This window comes from Dipodomys ordii, unplaced genomic scaffold (genome assembly GCF_000151885.1).
Source record: "Dipodomys ordii isolate 6190 unplaced genomic scaffold, Dord_2.0 Scaffold69, whole genome shotgun sequence".
NCBI lineage: Eukaryota > Metazoa > Chordata > Mammalia > Rodentia > Heteromyidae > Dipodomys > Dipodomys ordii.
In genome coordinates this window covers 2,598,730-2,616,954 of record NW_012267285.1, presented here as the reverse complement: position 1 = coordinate 2,616,954, position 18,225 = coordinate 2,598,730, and the positions used below count along the sequence as shown (strand labels likewise).

Here is an 18,225-nt window from a genome sequence, read left to right as displayed (position 1 = left end):
CCCCGTGACTGCCATGGCGGGCGTCGGGCCCGGGGGCTACGCGGCCGAGTTCGTGCCGCCCCCGGAGTGCCCGGTCTTCGAGCCCAGCTGGGAGGAGTTCACCGACCCGCTCAGCTTCATCGGCCGCATCCGGCCTCTGGCCGAGAAGACCGGCATCTGCAAAATCCGGCCGCCCAAGGTAACCGGGGAGGAAGGAGTGGGGTGTGTGGGGGGGGACGGGAGCCGAGGTGGGGGGGGCAGGGAGCCCTGCGGGCCCCCTCGTGAGACCGTCCCCTCAGGTCCCAACATCTGGGGGCGCCCACAGGGCCTGGCTAGCTTGGGCTTTTTCTTGAGGCCTTCTGGAGGGTTCTGACGGTGGGGGTGGGGGTAACACTCGGACACGGATACCTGTCTCTGGGTTGGGGGGGAAATGAGTATCAAAAGGCACCTGAAGGACAGTCCCCCTTGGGGTTCCCTAGTCCGTCGGCTGCCCGTGTGTCCAGGCCCTGAGCGTGGCCACACTGCTTGCATGCATGCAAGAGTTTCTCTTCTTTCCCTCTCTTGTCTCTTTTCCTTTTTTGATGCTGGGGATCGAACTCAGGACTTGCTAGGCGAGCACTTTGCCATTGAGCTATATTATACATCGCAACCCAAGAGTTTCTTAAAAAGGTAGTCTGGAAGAAAACACACACACACACACACAGCGGTAACCCAAGTTTTCATGGAAGAAAACACACACACACTCACTTGTGCAAGAAAGACCAGGGGAAGATTAAAAAAAAAGTATTGCCTTTTTTTTTTTAAGTTTAGAGGTTTAGGAAGAATGGGTCAGTAATGAAGATGGGGGAGAGAACACGTTGAAATACCTTGGTATAAGGAACTAAGTAAGGAGCAAAGATGTCAGAACTATAATTATTACGAATAACTAGGTTTGTCTGCATGTTGGTTACTTAAAACTGATTATGTGGGTGTGCAGGTCTTGGGGCTTGAACCCAGGGCCTGGCCACTGTCCCTTAAGCTTTTTCTACAGTAGGTTACGTTACCTAGGGCTCAACCAGCTTGAGCCACAGCTCTACTTCCTGCTGTTTGGTGGTTAATTGGATGAGTTTTGTGGTCTTTCCTGCTCAGGTAGGTTGTCTTTGGACCTCCATCCTCAGCCTCCTGAGTAACTAGAATTACAAATGTAAGCCACTAGTACCAGCTTGATTAATTATAATAACTTAAGTAGGTTTTTCACTTTGATGAGGACAGTTAATAACTGGAGGTTGGATGATAGACTCAAGGTCAAAAAAGGTGGTTTCTTTCCACACTGGACTGCTGGACAGTATGCATTAAGATCAACTGGATACGTGTTAAAATGCAGATCTCTGGGCCTTATTAAGAGTGGAATCAACTTCTGCAGGTGGAGGTTATGGACTTTTCACCAGTGTTGTCAAGACAGGGTCTTATTAAGTAGTTCAGGCTGACCTCAAACTTGTGACCCTCCTGCCTCACCTTCTCAAGGGCTAATAAGATTACAGTTGCTTGTCACCATGCCAGGCTTCAGATGACTAGATACAGATGAGAAAGATTGTGAGCCTATCTTTACCTTACACAGTGCTTCTTAAGACATTGTCCTTTATTGCTTTTATAGCAAAGATAGAAATAAGTGCTGTGATCAGTATTGCTTTCTAAAAACTGTCTTCCCTACCAGACAGCCATAGTGAATACCATAGTGAATGAAAAACTTGAGAGGAGTTGATCTAGCACCTTTGGATTGTTTCATTTAATCTTCAAAAAGCCTAGCTTGTAAATAAAGTTCTTATTTTTCAGAAGAGTCAAGTCTACATAAGTTAAAACACTAGCCAGGTGTGTTGCCTTGGGCAAGCGGCAAAGTGGGTCTTGAACCTCATGTTCTTGAATCTATTCTGTGCTCTTCCCACTGTGCTGTTGCTACCTGGAATGGGTTTGCTGAATGCCTTTCCAAATCGTGGATTACCAGCCAAACGTTGCATAGTTGCTGCAATGGTATGCATCACCATCCTCCAAAAGCCTCTACTTTTCTCTGTCACCACCTTCATGTGGACAGAAGCTTAAGCCTTGAAGTTTTTCTCAAACTGTATTTTCATCTACCTCCCAATGCATTTCCTATTCAAAGGTTCTTTTAGATGTTTTCATTTTAAAGGTTATAATTACCACTGTATCCTGGGCTGGCTGTGAACTTGGAATATCCCTGCTTCAGGTTCCTCCAGGCCTACTTATGTGCATACACCACATATGGCTTGTTTAATAATGTATTCTTTATAGGCTACATCATTATTGAACTTGATTACAAGCAGAGTTTAATTTTAACATTAGCAGTAAGTCAAATAAAGAGTATATTCCTTTTGGACAGTGGCACCCTTTCCCTCACTTTCTCCTATATTTACATCTTTTTTTTTTTAAATTTTACCAATCCATACTTACATCTTCGGGATTTGTTTTGTTTGTTTTGTTTTGTTTTTTTTTTTTGAGTCCGGTTATGGGGCCTGAACTCTGGGCCTGGGCGCTGTCCCTTAGCTCTTCAGCTCAAGGCTAGCGTTCTACCACTTGAGCCACAGTGCCACTTCCGGCTTTTTTTCTTTTTTCTTATGTGGTGCTGGGGAATCGAACCCAGGGCCTCATGCATGCAAGGCAAGCGCTCTACCACTGAGCCACCTTCCCAGCCCCATACTTACATCTTTAAAATGGGTTACTAATAGTCCAAATCAAGTTTGTTGGTTTGTTTTTTCTTCTTAGTAGTAGTAGAGTTTGGAGTCAAGGTTTTGGTTTATCAGTGAGGTGCTTTACTATTTCAGTGACCCCTAGTCCTAACTTTTGTTATTTTTCAAATAGGGGCTCCATTTTTGCCTGAGTGATCCCACAGCTTAGTTAGATTTCCCTGGAATAGCTGGGATGACAGAGCAGCTTGGATGACAGCTTCCTGTTACAGCTCATTGCTTTGTATTTTTGGCTGAGATGGAGTTTTGGAAACTTGTGGTTCAAATCCCAGCTTCTTAAGTGGGTAGGATTACCGATGTGAGTCACTACACTTGGCTTTATAGCACAATCTGGAAGGTTTCCTTGGTCTGTGGACTTGCTTTTTTTTTTTTTTGGAAGGTAGGAGGTTTTAAAATTTGAGCTGAGGGTTTCTTGCTTGCTAAGCAGGTGCTCTACCACTGAGCCATGCTTCCAGCTCTGTTTTTCAACAGTTTTTTTTTTTTTTGGGTCCGGTTATGGGGCCTGAACTCTGGGCCTGGGCGCTGTCCCTCAGCTCTTCAGCTCAAGGCTAGCACTCTACCACTTGAGCCACAGCGCCACTTCCGGCTTTTTTCTTTTTGCTTATATGGTGCTGAGGAATTGAACCCAGGGCCTCAGGCATGCAAGGCAAGCGCTCTACCACTGAGCCACCTTCCCAGCCCTCAACAGTTATTTTTAAGCTAAGGTTTTGCTTTGTGCCGAAGTGCTCTCCTGGACTACAGTCTGCCTATTACATACAGACTTCTGTAGTTGCTAGGTGACAGATATATAACACCCAGATCCATCTTCCCAACATTGAGATAGAATCTTGTGACCTTTTCGGTCCTGTCTGGCCTGGAACTACAGCACCACAGTCTCTACCTCCCAAGTAGTTCAGGGTGACAGGAATGCACCACTATGCCAGATTGTGGGTTGAGAAGGGGTCTCATTGACCTTGCTGCCCAGGCTGGTCTACAGCATCAATCATTGTTCTTAGCCTCCACACTTGCTAGGATTAGAGACAGGAGACACCGACAGGGTCTGTTCCCTTTCAGAGAATATATTTGGGTGCCCAGAAGCTGGCCTTTTAACATAACATTTGTTTAGCATAGATTTTAATATATTTATAAATACTGAAAAGCCTATAAATACCTTCAAAACATTTCTTTCTAATTTTTGTCCTTTTAAAACTGTTTTTTTTCTTTTGGTTTGTTGGACACTTGTGGTACGTGAGCTCATTACATTCTTCTTGATTAACTTTGGAAAGCATAATTGTGGAATGTAAATAGCAGAACTGGTGAGATCTAGGATTGCTTCCTCAAGTGTAGTACTAAAAAATGAAGACATATATGCTAATCTGCTGTCACTGTGGTTTGTGGCAACTCATCCCTTATTAAAGGGAATAAATAGCGGACTCCTTGATCATATAGAAAAATTTTTCTGTCTAGGATTGGCAGCCTCCGTTTGCATGTGAAGTAAAATCCTTCCGTTTTACTCCTCGAGTCCAGCGACTGAATGAACTTGAGGTGAGTATAGCAACATCAGTTTTGCTTCTAAGTTTTGTCATGCATGCTAAGCAAACACTTTACTACTGACCTGCAGCCCGCCATGTGTTCTTCTGATGCCTTGTGTTAGAGCTCTATGGAGAGAACTTTCAGAAGTTCATGTGTCAGGGCCCAAAATATGGGTTAACTGGGATTTATTTATTTTTGTGCCAGTTCTGGGGCTTGAATTTAGGGCCTGGGCAGTGTCCCTGAGGTGTTTTGGATATTTTTTCTTTTGTTTTCCTTTAAGGCTGTACCACCTAAGCCACATCTCCACTTCTGGCCTTTTGCTGGTTAATTGGAGGTAAGATCCTCAGATCTTAGCCTCCTGAGGAGATAGGATTTACAGGTATGAGCTACTGGCACCCTGGTCTCCTCTATGGTCTTAAAATATTTTTTTCCTGGGGCTAGGAAGGTGGCTCAGTGGTAGAGTGCTTACCTTGTATGCATAAGGCCCTGAATTTGATTCCTCAGCACCACATAAGCAGAAAAAGTAGAAGTGGTGCTGTGGCTCAAGTGGTAGAGCGCTATCCTTGAGCTGAAGAGCTGAGGGACAGCGCCCAGGCCCAGAGTTCAGGCCCCAGGACTGGCAAAAATAAATAAATAAAATTCCTGAGCTGTTAGTGATTTTTCTGTTTGTCTCTTGTAATTAAATATTAAGCATATTATCAGTTAGACAGTTTCTATACCATGTGTATATACTAGAGAATAAGTCACAGGACTAAAATGCTTAGAAAATAATTTGACTAAAATTTCCAGTTACCACAGAGTTAAGCTAACTAAATGTTGAGTTGCTAATGAAAGTTTCTTTTTGTTGTTGTTGGTACTAGTACTGGGACTTGAACTCAGGGCCTAGGCACTGTCCCTGAGTTTTATTGCTCAAGGTTAGTGCTTAACCACTTGAGCCACAGCTCCATTTCCAGCTTTCAGTGGTTAGAGATAGGAGTTTCATGGGCTTTCCTGCCCAGGTTGGCTTTGAACTGTGATCTTCAGATTTCAACCTCTTTTGAGTATCTAGGATTTCACAGGCCTGGCTGCCTATTTATTAAGGTAACTGCCTGAATGAGTAAAGTTTTATTAGAAGTATTTTGCCTCTTTACTATTGGTGGTGGTGGTGATGGTGTGGGAGGTTTGTTTAGACTAAGCAATAATGAAACCTTTGAGGTTCTTTACAGGAACGAGCATCTTTAGCATGGTTAAGGCTTACTTATTTTCAGATATTACAGTTTCTATTTCTAATTTCTGTACTTGTCTACTCTCAGGCAATGACCAGAGTGAGACTGGATTTCTTGGATCAACTGGCAAAATTTTGGGAACTTCAAGGATCTAATCTGAAGATACCTGTGGTGGAAAGAAAAATCCTAGATCTCTATGCATTGAGCAAGGTAAGACTTGTGTTTACTTATGAAGTGAGCAAGGGGCTGGAATGTAGCTTATTGGTGGAGGGCATACTTAGGAAATGCCAGGTTCTATAACCTGCAAAACATACACATGCACACTTGCTAGGCTCCAGTCTTGTAACTTCTTGCCTTTGCAGTTTTCTAAGTTCTGATGTCATGTCCCTCTAGCCTTCGTTGTGTTTACCTCTGTAATAACTGTACAGTTGCCAGATGCTCAGTTGTCTTTTTGCTTCAAGCACATGGCACAAACCCACATTCAGCAGCAAAGGGACATAAAAATGGGAGGGCCGTAGTCCAGGCTGCATAAAGCAAGATCTTCTCTTGAAAATAACCAATACGCTGAGTAATATTCCTCTCTGTGTGCATATGCTTAGCTTTCTCACGTGTGTATTGTACAGAGTACAAATGAATTTTTTTTGTGGTTTTAGTATTGTACCCTTGAATTTACGTCCTCGTGCTCCTGCTGTTTTTGTTGTTGTGCAAGCCTGGTGCTCTACCACTTGAGCCACAGCTCTGCTTGTGACATGGAGTTAAATGGAGATAAGAGTCTCAAGGAGCCAGGCACTGGTGGCTCATGCCTATATAATCTTAGCTACTCAGGAGGCTGAGATCTGAGGATCACGGTTCAAAGCCAGCCCAGGCAAGAAAGTTCATGAGACTCTTATCTCCTATAAACTACTCAGAAAAAGCTGGGAGTTGTGCTGTGGCTCAAATGGTAGAGTTCTAGCCTTGAGTAAAAAAGAAGCTCAGGGACAGTGCCCAGGCCTAGAGTTCAAGCCCCCAGAGTGAGGAAAAAAAAAAAAAAAGAGTTTCAAGGATTTGTCTGGCTGGGCTGGCTTCAAACCATGATTCTCAGATCTCCACATTCTGAGTAGGTAGAATTATAGGTGCCCATCTTTACTAAATGTCCTTTAATATCTTTTTTTTGAAATTAGGACAATGTTATTGGTGAAATTTTAGAGTTTAAAATCTCCAAAACCTTTGTGTCTACTTTAAGTAGTAGCACATACTAGTTAAAAGGGAATTTGAAGCCTAAGCCTAGAATTGCTTTTTTTTTTTAATTTAATTTTATTTGTGAACATACTGTACAGAGGGGTTACAATTACATGGGCAGGATAATGCGTACATTTCTTACCAAACATTGCATCCTCCTCCTTTGTTTACCCTTCACATCCCTTCCCAGCCTCCCCCCTCCCCCCCCAACCCCATCCTTCTCCCCCCCCCCCCCCCCCCCCCACCGACGTTGTAAAGCTCGTTTTGGACATGACAACTTGTACTTCTCATTGCAGGTCCACCTGTATCCTTAAACAACTGGTTTTTCCCCATCTCCTCAAGTTATACTGACATCAAATACAGTGAAAGCAGGGGTTATACTGTGGGGGAGGGTAGAATTGCTTTTATATTTAACAGACATGATGTATTATGCTGGAATCTATCTCTGTTCCTTCACTGAGGTTCTGTTTCCTTTTCAGATTGTTGCCAGTGAAGGAGGATTTGAAATGGTCACCAAGGAGAAGAAATGGTCTAACGTCGGGAGCCGCTTGGGATATCTACCAGGAAAAGGAACTGGATCTCTTCTGAAGTCCCACTATGAAAGAATTCTCTACCCCTATGAGCTATTCCAGTCTGGTGTCAGCCTAATGGTGAGATGCGTCATTGTTCCTAGAGGATAGATCCAGGTTTTCAAGTAGGAACTTTAGACTGTGTTCTCCACAAGTCAGGTGGGATGCATAACAAGGTGGAATAGATTTCTCCAGGTTCCAGCATTTGGAGAGCAAAGAGTAGTAGTTAAAAATAATAGCTGTTTCTGGTGGTTTACAAGACAAAACAATGGGAATTGAAGGATGTTTTCTTATTATAAGCCTTTATGTGTTAAGGGTTTTGAAATTTTCTTCCTGTTTATTTCACAGGATCTCATCTCCCAGGCTGACTTTGAGCTTGTCGTGCGTGTGTGTGTGTGTGTGTGTGTGTGTATGTGTGTATTTGAGCTTGTCGTGTGTGTGTGTGTGTGTGCGCGCGCGCACGCGCGCGCTGACTTAAATTCAGGGCCTGGGGGCTGGCCCTGAGCTCTTTTGCTCAAGGCTAATGCTTCACCACTTGAATCATAGCTCCACTTTGGGCTTTTTGTTGGTTAATTAGAGATGAGTTTCACAGACTTTCCTTGTTTGGGTTGACTCTGAATTGTGATCTTCAGATTTCAGTTTTCCTGAGTAGCTAAGATACAGGCATATGCCACTGGCACCTAGCTGACCTTGAAATTGTGATCCTCCTCCCTCAGCTTCCTAAATGTTGGGATTACAGGTCTAAGCTACCGTGCCCAAATCTGGTTTCCTACTTACAAGTCCTTCCCTAACACTAGATCACTAAGATTTTCTTCTTTGTTTTTGTGTAGTTTCGTAATTTTGGTTTTTGTACTTAGGTCCATGATGTATTGAGTCAGTTTTGGGGAGGCAGAATAGAGTGGTAAGGGTGTAAATTCTCTCTCTCTCTCTTCTCTCTCCTCTCTCTCTCTCTCTCTCTCTCTCTTTCTTTTTTTCTTTCTTTCTTTTTGTTGGTGGGTAAGAATAACTTGTACAGCACTATTTTACGAGAGTATTCTTTTCCCAATGAAATGAGCTATTAATTTTGTGAAGTATCAGTTGATTATAAATGTGTGGACTGACTTCTGGACTTCACTGTCCCATTGATCTATCTATAGTAGGCCCCCACTCCCCAGGTCTGGTTTCACTTTCACTGAGTAATTGCTCTGAAAATGTGCAGTGGAAAATTTCAAACATAAATACTTCATAAGTTTCATATTGCATGCACGATGAAATCTGTGTTCTTCTGCCGTAGTTGTGAATCATTTCTTTGTCTCTAGTAACCATCTCAGTTTTTAGATCTGTTGTTGGTGTTATTACAGTGCTGTGTTCAAATCACCTTCACTTTACTACGTAATGGCCCCAAATTTGAGAATAGTGATGCTGGAATTCAGATCTGCTGCAGAGAAGCTGCACGGTGCTCTCAGAGTGTAGGTGGAGAGGAGAAAGGACCAGGAGATGCTTTGGAGTGAGAGAGAGACCACATTCACATGACTTACTGTAGTATGTTGTTGTAATTGTTTTGTTTCAGTATTGTTAATTGTTGCTAATTTTTATGCCTAATATATGAATTAAACCTAATCATGGGTATGCATGTGTAGAAGAATCGTGGGATGTGTAGGGTGTGGTACTTCTATGTTTCTGGCATCCTCAGGGATCTTAGACTTCAGGTACACAGAGAAACTGTCACATATGTTTGCCCTAGAACCAATACCAGGCCATATTGTGCATTGTAGTTTTATAGTAAATTTTGATACTCAATAATTAAGCCCCCTTAATTTTTTCAAGTCTTCAAAATTTCCAAACAGTTGTAACTTTTCACATAAATTTTAGAGTCAGCTTTCAGTTTCTATAGAAATATTGGGTTTTGATAGTTCAGTTCAAGGGAGAATGATGATTTGATTTCATGTAGGCATAGGAAGTTACTGGAAATATTTTCTTTTTTTTTTTTGTTCAGTCATGGGGCTTGAACGCTGGGCCTGGGCACTGTCTCTCAGCTCAGGGCTTTACCACCTGAGCCACAGCGCCATTTCTGGTTTTCTGGTGGTTTATTGGAGATAAGAGTTTCACGGCTTTTCCTGTCCAGCCTGGCTTTGAACTGCGATCCTCATATCTCAGCTTCCTGAGCAGCTAGGATTACAGGCATGAGCCACTGGCGCCCAGCTGGAAATTTGTTTTCTTCTTCACTGTTTCTCAAACCTGGTCTCTTATCAGTGAAAACTGCTGTTTTTCTGTAATCTGACCTTTTAGGGTGTGCAGATGCCTACTTTAGAAATGAAGGAGAAAGTGGAGCCTGAGGTCCTCTGCCCTGATACTCAGACTTCCCCAGAGTCGGGAGCAAGAATGAACATCCTGCCAAAAAGAACAAGACGTGTCAAGTCCCAGGTATCAACATGCATAGGACATTTTTTGTTGTGGTGATGGTTTGTTTGTGCTGGTACTGGGGCTTGCACTCAGGACCTGTTGACAGTCCTTTAGCTTTTTGACTCAAGGCTGGTCCTCTACAACTTCAGCCACAGCTCTATTTCCAACTTTTTTTGGTGGTTAATTGGAGATAAGAGTCTTGCAGATTTTCCTGCCTGAGCTGGTTTGGAACCTTGATCCTCAGATTTCAGCCTCCTCATTAGTAGGATGACAGGTGCCAGCCAACAGTGCGTGGCTCTGGGCCGTGCTTAACAGGAGGTTTGTGGACATAGGGAAGCCATTCATACGCTGTTAGCCTTGAGAAGACACATCCTTCATCCATTCATCTTTCCATTTCTTTTTTCTTATTCTGATTGAGGTCACACGCCCAGATATTAAAATCTCACTCAGATATGCATATATGTGTGTATATAGTATGCACATGTGTTTATGTAAGGCTTTGTGTATGTGTTTAGAGACATCCTCTTTATATAATCCAGACAGGCCTAGAACTTGCCGTGTAGCCCAAGCTAGCCTTGTGTACTCACAGACTTTCGGCCTAGTATTGTGATTGCTGAAATTATAGGTGTGTGCCAGCATGCCAGACTTTTTAAGGTTTGGGTTTAAGGTTCAAAGCCAGCCTGGGCTTTGAACTTGATCCTCAGACCTCAGTCTCCCTAGTAGCTAGAATTACAGGCATGAGCCTGGCTAAGAATTTTTTCTTAAGTATTTATTTTTATTCAGTAGCTGTACAAAGAGTGTTAGCTGCAGAAGTCAGGCTATCACCTTGATCGGTGTCATCCTCCATCCTTCCCCTCAGCTTTCCCCACCCATCACTCAGTCCCATTTTACAAAATAGCATTGTATAGAATGACTGCGTTTGCTTGCCTACTCCCCTTCATGTACCAGTCTTCTTCCTCTCCCTTCCCCTGAACATGTTTCCGCTTCCTAGTATTCATTTTGCTAAGTGGTTTGTTAGTTGTTCAGAGGAGTTATTTTACTGGACTCCTCCCTGAAGTGTACCATTCTTTAGCAGATTTGTTTGTGTGTATGTGCATATGATCCTGTATAGGATTTGTATTTAGATCCAGCGTTCAGATTCGAGAGAAAACATAACCCCTTGTCACTCTGAGCCTGACTTTTGTATATTGTAATTTTTTTCTAGGTCTTACCTATTTCTGTGCAAAATGACATTATTCTTCCTGCTAGATGAGTAAAATACCGTTTTATGTATACCACATTTTTTTGATCCACTGGTCTGTTCTAGGACATCAGGGCTGTTTCTGTAATTTGGCTCATGACTAGTGCTGCTGTGACCATGGATGTGCAGGTGTCTTTACCATATTCTGACTTGTAATAGTCTGGGTAGCTGCCCAGAAGTGGTGGTGTTGGATCATAGGGTAGTTCTGTGTTTAGATTTTGAGGAGTCTCCAAACCTCCACCCAGAGTAGTTGCATTAGTTTACATTCCCACCAACGGTGTAATAGAGTTCCTCCCCTGCCTCTATCCACTCCCCCCATCCTTGTCAGCATTTCTTATTGTTTGCATTCTTCATGATGGACAATCTTTTTTTTAAAAATTGTTACTGTAAAGGTGATATACAGAGGAGTTACGGTTATATGTCATGTAAAGAATATTTATTTCTTTTTTTTGGACAGAGTCACCCTTTCCTTCACTTTCCCCTAGTTACCCCCTCCTGTCTCTGCCCACAAATTATATAGTTCATTTTGCATACTCAGTATTGTTTTGGTTTGCATTTCTTTTATAGCTAGAGATGTTGAGGAGTTTCTCAAATGTTTATTGGCCATTCTTGCTTTTTCTCCTGAGAAGTTTCTTGATTCCTTTGCTCATTTATTAGTTGAGCTACTGATTTGGTATGGAGGTATTTTCTTGAGCTCCTTATTTATTCTAGTTAGATATTAGGCGCTTATATGACTAGGTGGTAAAGGGGCTGGGAAGCTGGCTCAGTGGTAGAGTGCTTGTCTTGCTTGCATGAGGCCCTGGGTTTGATTCCTTAACACCACATAGACAGAAAAAGCTGGAAGTGGTGCTGTGGCTCAAGTGGTAGAGCACTAGCCTTGAGCTGAAGAGCTGAGGGACAGCGCCCAGGCCCAGAGTTCAAGCCCACAATGGACCAAAAAAAAAAAGAATAGGTGGTAAAGATCTTCTGTTCTGTAGACTGTCTTTTTTTTTTTTAAAAGTATAATTAATATTTTATTAAGTGTTAACAATAAAAATTACAGTAGACTGTCTTTTTAACTTAGTAATTGTTCTTATCTGTGCAGAAACTTTTTAGTTCGATGCAATCCCATTTATTCCAATTTGCTGACCCTTAAGGCTATTTTAATAAACAAAAGTATTATTTAATTCAGGAAAAAGGTAAACAACATACTGACCTGTAGAACTTGTATATTATAGAAGGAAAGTATCAAAGGGAAGAGGGATAAAACATGGCTTTCCTAGGTATATCTTGATTTTCCCTCCCTCCCTCCCTCCCTCCCTCCCTTCTTCCTTTTCTTGTCTTTTTTTTTTTTTTTTTTTTTGTTGGTTGTGGGACTTGAATCTCTGGGCCTTGGCACTATCCCTCAGCTCTTCATCTCAGTGCTACTTCCAGTTTTCTAAGTGGCTTATTGGAGATGAGTCTCACAACCTTTCCTGCCTGGGCTGGCTTGGACCGTGATCCTCAGATCTCAGCCTCCTGAGTAGCTAGGATGACAGGTGTGAGCCACCACTCCCGGCATTGTCTTTTCTTAAGTACAAGAAAGAACTTTCTCAGTAGCTGACGGTGTACTTTTCAGCCTGTATAAAGGGCCATACCAATAATCAAATAAGTCATTGGTAATGGAATGGAATTACTCTTTTTAAGCATAAGCCCTTATACTTGGTAGGCAGAAGCTCTGCTGCCTGAACTATGCTCTTACAACCCCTTTTTTTGCATTAAGCTATTTTGTGATCTTTGCCTCCCAAGTAGCTGGGTAAGATAACAGGTGTAAAGCACCTCACCAGGTGGATTGGAATTATTCTTGAAAGCCACTGAGTACAGCTCACTCAGAACAGATGACCTGTTGGCAGTATTGTGTCCTGGGATCAGTCTATAGCATAGAAAACAAAAAGGAAAGAAAGAATATGTCCAGGAGAAGAGAATGGAATCAGCTTCCCCTGAGACCAAAGTTAACTGGGAGCCAGAAATTTTTGCCATTTGAATTACAGGACCCAAGACACAGGATTATTTTCTTTAACTTGGTGGCTCAACTTTGAAAAATTGTCCTAGCTGTTGGAGTTCAAGGCCCCAGCAAGACAGCAAGAACTTCTATCTTGGAAATGAATTAGATAACTGTGCTGATATGAGTTTTGTTTTTATTTTTTAGTCAGACTCTGGAGATGTGAATAAAAACACAGAACTGAAGAAACTCCAGATTTTTGGAGCTGGACCCAAAGTTGTGGGTCTAGCAATGGGAGCAAAAGATAAAGAAGGTAAATTCTTTTATTGGTCTTGAAGTACAACAATATGTTTGTAAAAAGATTCAAATGATACTTGCATTTCAGATTGTGCTGGGAATTCAGAATTGTAAACTTGAGACATGGTTTCTAGGTAAACTGTCTTCTTTACAGCAAATACCTTGATGTTAAGATGTGAAGAGCAATTAGCATGTTGAATTTTTACAGTTTTAGAATTTCCTTCTCCATGTGTACTATTACAACGAATTCATTGCAGCTTTAAAATGCTAGTTTAGTTCCACCCATAATGGTGAAGGTACAGGTTTTCACCTAGTGATCTGAGGTTCAAATTAAAAGGGAAATAGAGGGGCTGGGAAGATGGCTCAGTGGTAGAGTGCTTGCTTTGCATGCATGAGGCCCTGGGTGCAATTCCTCAGCACCACATAAGCAGGAAAAAAAAGCCGGCAGTGGTGCTGTGGCTCAAGTGGTAGAGCGCTAGCCTTGAGCTGAAGAGCTGAGGGACACCGCCCAGGCCCAGAGTTCAAGCCCCACGACTGACAAAAACAAAGAACACAAAAAATGGGAAATAGAGGGTCCGTAGACTTAATACAGGGAAGAACTTGTAGCTTTTAAATTCTAACCATCATTTAAGTTTAAAAAATAATTGATTGCCCTTGATAAATTATACCATTTACTCGTTTTCTTTGAAATGCCTAGTTCTTTTCAGCTTTGCATGTTGGAAACTTTTGTGAGTAGAACTGCTAATGCAGAAATCAAGTTCCTGTTCTCCCTATGTGCTGTGTCAATGTAAAAGCTCATTCAACACGGAGCAGCTGGGCATGTTTTGACATACAGTTATAAGGATTAATGAAATACTAATCGCATCTCTTAGGCATTTATGATAGGAAAAGTCAAATCATATAATTCAGATTGTGAACAGAACTGTAGAAGATCAGATAATGCTGTTCCACACTCAGAACGTTTAATGTGGTAGAATTTGCTAAGTACATTATAATGGTTTTTGTGGCCCTTCTGAGAATTAAGTACACTTCCTTTGTCATTTGTGGTTACTGTGTTGGCTCGCAGTGATCCCACAAATGATTGTGAATCCCTTGAGTTGTGAGTGTGGACATGTGTGTAGGTGCTGCATACCTGCCCACTGCACACATGCTGCAGTGCAGCACCGGTGGATAAACTCTAGCTGGGGCTTGGTTGTCTGGATTAGAATCCAAACTCACCACCAGCTGGCTGTGTGATTTTAGCACCTATGTGATTTTTGTATACCTTTAACCTGAGATAATTTAGCTCAAAGTGTTCTGAGATTAACTGAAGTAATTTTAAATAGTGTCTGGTCCATAGTAAGCTCTCAACATTAGTTTTTACTATTACTATATAACTTTTTATTTCAAGATGAGGTCACCCGAAGACGAAAAGTTACCAACAGGTCAGACGCATTTAACATGCACATGAGACAACGGAAAGGAACTCTGTCTGTTAACTTTGTAAGTGCTTTGGGATGTGTCAGGAGGGAAAGGATTTGTTTCATTTCAGTTTTGCTCTTTTTAGCTTGATAAATCCTGGTGTGCTGTTTACTTAGCTCATGAGGTTACGAGACCTGGTGGCAAAAACAGAGCTAGAGCTTCGGTGTTTGTGTGATGTAACCTTGCTTTGTCTCGTGTACGTATAGACTGTCTGCCCTGACTCATATGCCTGTGGGTGATAATAAATGAGAAGGTGATAGAAATCCGTGGAGAGTCGGCCGCCATTCTTGTGGAGCCCAGCGTCCACCTCTGTGGCACCAGTCAAGTGTAGACTGAAAATCTACACTTGTCATCACTATTCCCTGAATAGTGTAGTAGCACAGCTGTGTTTGCTATTAAGAATGATCTAGTGGTGACTGAGTATAAATGTGAGGGTGTGCATCACTGTTTACGTACATCCTACCCCATCTTAGATGAGGGGCTTGAGTATCGGTGGGTTTTGGTATCCATGGGACTGGGTGGGTGGGGGCCTGGAACAGATCCTGCAGATACCAAAGGTTCTCATACTACATCTAGGAAAGCAGTGTTCCAGGCAGTTCTCAGTTCTCCTCCTGTACCAAACGTATTCGTATACAGGAAAAGGAATGGTGTTTTTAAAACAAATGGATTTGCGTTCTTGATTCTAATGACCTGATTTACTTGTATTTGCTAGAAGTCCTAGAGGTAAATATAGGAAGTGTTATTAAAAGAATGTTGAAGTGTTGTTTGAAATAGATTTCAGGATTTAAGTTACATTTGCTTTTAGTGTACATTTTAACAAAACAGGTTGTGGAAAAACAGTGTTTTCTATCATGGAAAGTAGACTTGGGTCTTTACTTATTTTAACAGGTTGATCTGTACGTGTGTATGTTTTGTGGTCGGGGAAACAATGAGGACAGGCTGCTTTTGTGTGACGGATGTGACGACAGCTATCACACGTTCTGTCTCATTCCACCGCTGCCCGATGTGCCCAAGGGAGATTGGAGGTGTCCTAAGTGCGTTGCTGAGGTATGGGCCTAGGAGCAGTAATGCATGTGACATGTGCAAATACACTCCTAAAGCTGAGAATGTAGCCATGTGGCAGCTTGTCTCCAAAGCTTTTTCTGACGCCTGGCTGCATCATTCTATATATTCTTCAGTTGAGGGAGACTTGTGATTAGATAATTCATAATGCAACACTAAAGAGGAAGAAACATTATAGCTTTTGTTTGTGTTTCCTTTTTTTTTTTTTTTTTTGGGTCTGGTCGTGGGGCCTGAACTCTGGGCCTGGGCGCTGTCCCTCAACTCTTCAGCTCAAGGCTAGCGCTCTACCACTTGAGCCACTGTGCCACTTCCGGCTTTTTTTTCTTTTTGCTTATGTGGTGCTGGGGAATCGAACCCAGGGCCTCATGCTTGCAAGGCAAGCGCTCTACCACTGAGCCACCTTCTCAGCCCCTTGTTTGTGTTTTCTACCAGTATTGGGGTTTGAATTCAGGGCCTTGCACTTGCTCAATTGGTGCTCTACCACTTGAGCTCTGCTTTGTGCTGGTTATTTTGGAGGGTGTGTGTGTGTGTGTGCACATATATATGTATACCACATTTTATTGGTCCATTCTTCTGGTATAGGGCATCTGGGCTGTTCCCACGTTCTGGCCATGGTGAATAGTGCTGTATGGTATGCAGGTGCCTTCATTGTGTCCTGTGCCCAGGAGTGGTATTCCTGCGTCATCTACCTGAGAGTGGTACTCTGGTCAGTACGGTCTCTGGGAGTTAACCTTAGACATGTTTTTCTGTCTAGGAGTGTAACAAACCCCGAGAAGCTTTTGGATTTGAACAAGCTGTACGAGAATACACGCTTCAGAGTTTTGGGGAGATGGCAGATAACTTCAAGTCTGATTATTTCAATATGCCAGTCCATGTAAGTTACTGTTTTTTTCTGTCCATTTGGAGAGGTTCAAAGTGTAAATAGAACCTTAGTTGATCATTTTTAATATTTTGTGGGAAACAGGGACCAAGTGCAAAAGATGAGAGAACATTGAATCTTAAAATGAAGGATTTGGGCCAGGTGCCAGAGGCTTGAGCCCCTAGTTACCACCTAGCTACTTTGGAGGCTGAGATCTGAGGATTTCTGTTCAAAGCTAGCCTGGGAGGGAAATTCTGTTGAGACTCTTATCTCCAGTAAACTAAAAAGGCTAGAAGTGAAGCTATGTGTGGCTCAAATGGTGAAGTGCTAGCCTTGAGCAAAAGAAGCTTAGGGCCAGTGCCCAGGCCTTGAGTTCAAGCCCTAGGACCTGCACAAATATAAAAATAAGGGGTTTGGCATCTTTTGTTGTCTTTATATGGTACTTCATATTCTCTTGTTATGAAACCCTTCTGATGTTTGTTCTGTAAGCTTTCTGTGAGTAATCCTTTACTGAAAAACTGAAGTATTTGGCTGGTGCTGTTTATCATTACTTGTAACGTGGGGTTTGCTTCTTTCCCTAATGGATCCTGGGCCTGTTTGAAAGTTTTGGCAGAAGTAAGGCTCAGCCTTGCTTTGTCACTTCCGTGCTTCACATGGAAGTTCTGTTCATCTTTGTCCTGAAGAAAGAAGCAACTTTTTCCAGCAAAAGGCAATTCAGATTCATTGTATTTCTGAATGTAAAGGTTATCTTTAGCTTTTCCCTGCTGTCATTGTGAAAAGGTAGGACCCTGGTTGTTTTGCCTGGGAAATGCGAAGATTTGTAAAAATGTCATCTTGTGTTCACTTGGGTTGGGCTGTGTATTGTTTCAGTGAGTCAGCAGTGTGTCATTTTTGTTTGCCTGTGTAGATGGTGCCTACAGAGCTAGTGGAGAAGGAGTTCTGGAGGCTGGTGAGCAGCATCGAGGAAGATGTTATTGTAGAGTATGGTGCTGACATCTCCTCAAAGGACTTCGGAAGTGGATTTCCTGTCAAGGATGGTCGGAGGAAGATGTTCCCAGAGGAAGAGGTGTGTAGAAACCTACCTTTCTCTAATCCTAGATATGATTCAAACAAAAGTCTTCAGTCTTATGGACAAGGCAAAATACTTTTTAAAAAATGACTGCCTTGGGCTGGGAAGTTGGCTCAGTGGTAGGGCCCTTGCCTTGCATGCCTGAGGCCCTGGGTTCGATTCCTCAGCACCTCATAAGCAAAAAGAAAAAAGCCGGAAGTGGTGCTGTGGCTCAAGTGGTAGAGCGCTAGCCTTGAGCTGAAGAGCTGAGGGACAGCGCCCAGGCCCAGAGTTCAGGCCCCACAACTGACCAAAAAAAAAAAAAAAATGACTGCCTTTTAAAAGCTAATTTGCTTTAAAACTTCTTTCATGTGTGCATATGTATACATGTATTTTTGGCAGTGGTGGGGTTTGAGCTCAGGGCCTCATACTTGCTTGGCTTGCTTGCTTGGCTGATGCAGTGCCATTTGAGTTACACTTCTAAGCCTGCTTTTTACTGAGTGTTTTGGAGATGGAGTCTTACGTACTTTTTTGCCCTCACTGGCCTTGACTTGTAATCTTCTCAGCCTTCTTAGTTGTTAAGATTATAGGCATGAGGCTAGCACCTGGCTACTGTTTCCTATATTTTAAAGTATGACTCTCCTTTCTGCTCTTTGACCTGCCAGACTTTAGAATGTAAACTGAAAAAATTCTTT

General features: G+C 42.5%; 1 protein-coding gene across 1 annotated transcript in view; it reads left to right on the top strand.

Annotated features, from left to right (window-relative positions):
• Positions 1–9: 9 nt before the first annotated feature.
• Positions 10–18,225, top strand: part of Kdm5a (lysine (K)-specific demethylase 5A) — a 53,864-nt gene continuing 35,648 nt past the window's right edge. Inside the window, exons 1-10 of the mRNA XM_013023691.1 lie at positions 10–178; positions 4,164–4,241; positions 5,522–5,644; positions 7,132–7,302; positions 9,490–9,624; positions 13,011–13,116; positions 14,491–14,582; positions 15,450–15,608; positions 16,378–16,497; positions 17,390–17,548. Coding sequence (XP_012879145.1) covers positions 14–178; positions 4,164–4,241; positions 5,522–5,644; positions 7,132–7,302; positions 9,490–9,624; positions 13,011–13,116; positions 14,491–14,582; positions 15,450–15,608; positions 16,378–16,497; positions 17,390–17,548 — 1,308 coding nt within the window. The 5' untranslated portion in view covers positions 10–13. The remainder of the gene's footprint in view (positions 179–4,163; positions 4,242–5,521; positions 5,645–7,131; positions 7,303–9,489; positions 9,625–13,010; positions 13,117–14,490; positions 14,583–15,449; positions 15,609–16,377; positions 16,498–17,389; positions 17,549–18,225) is intronic.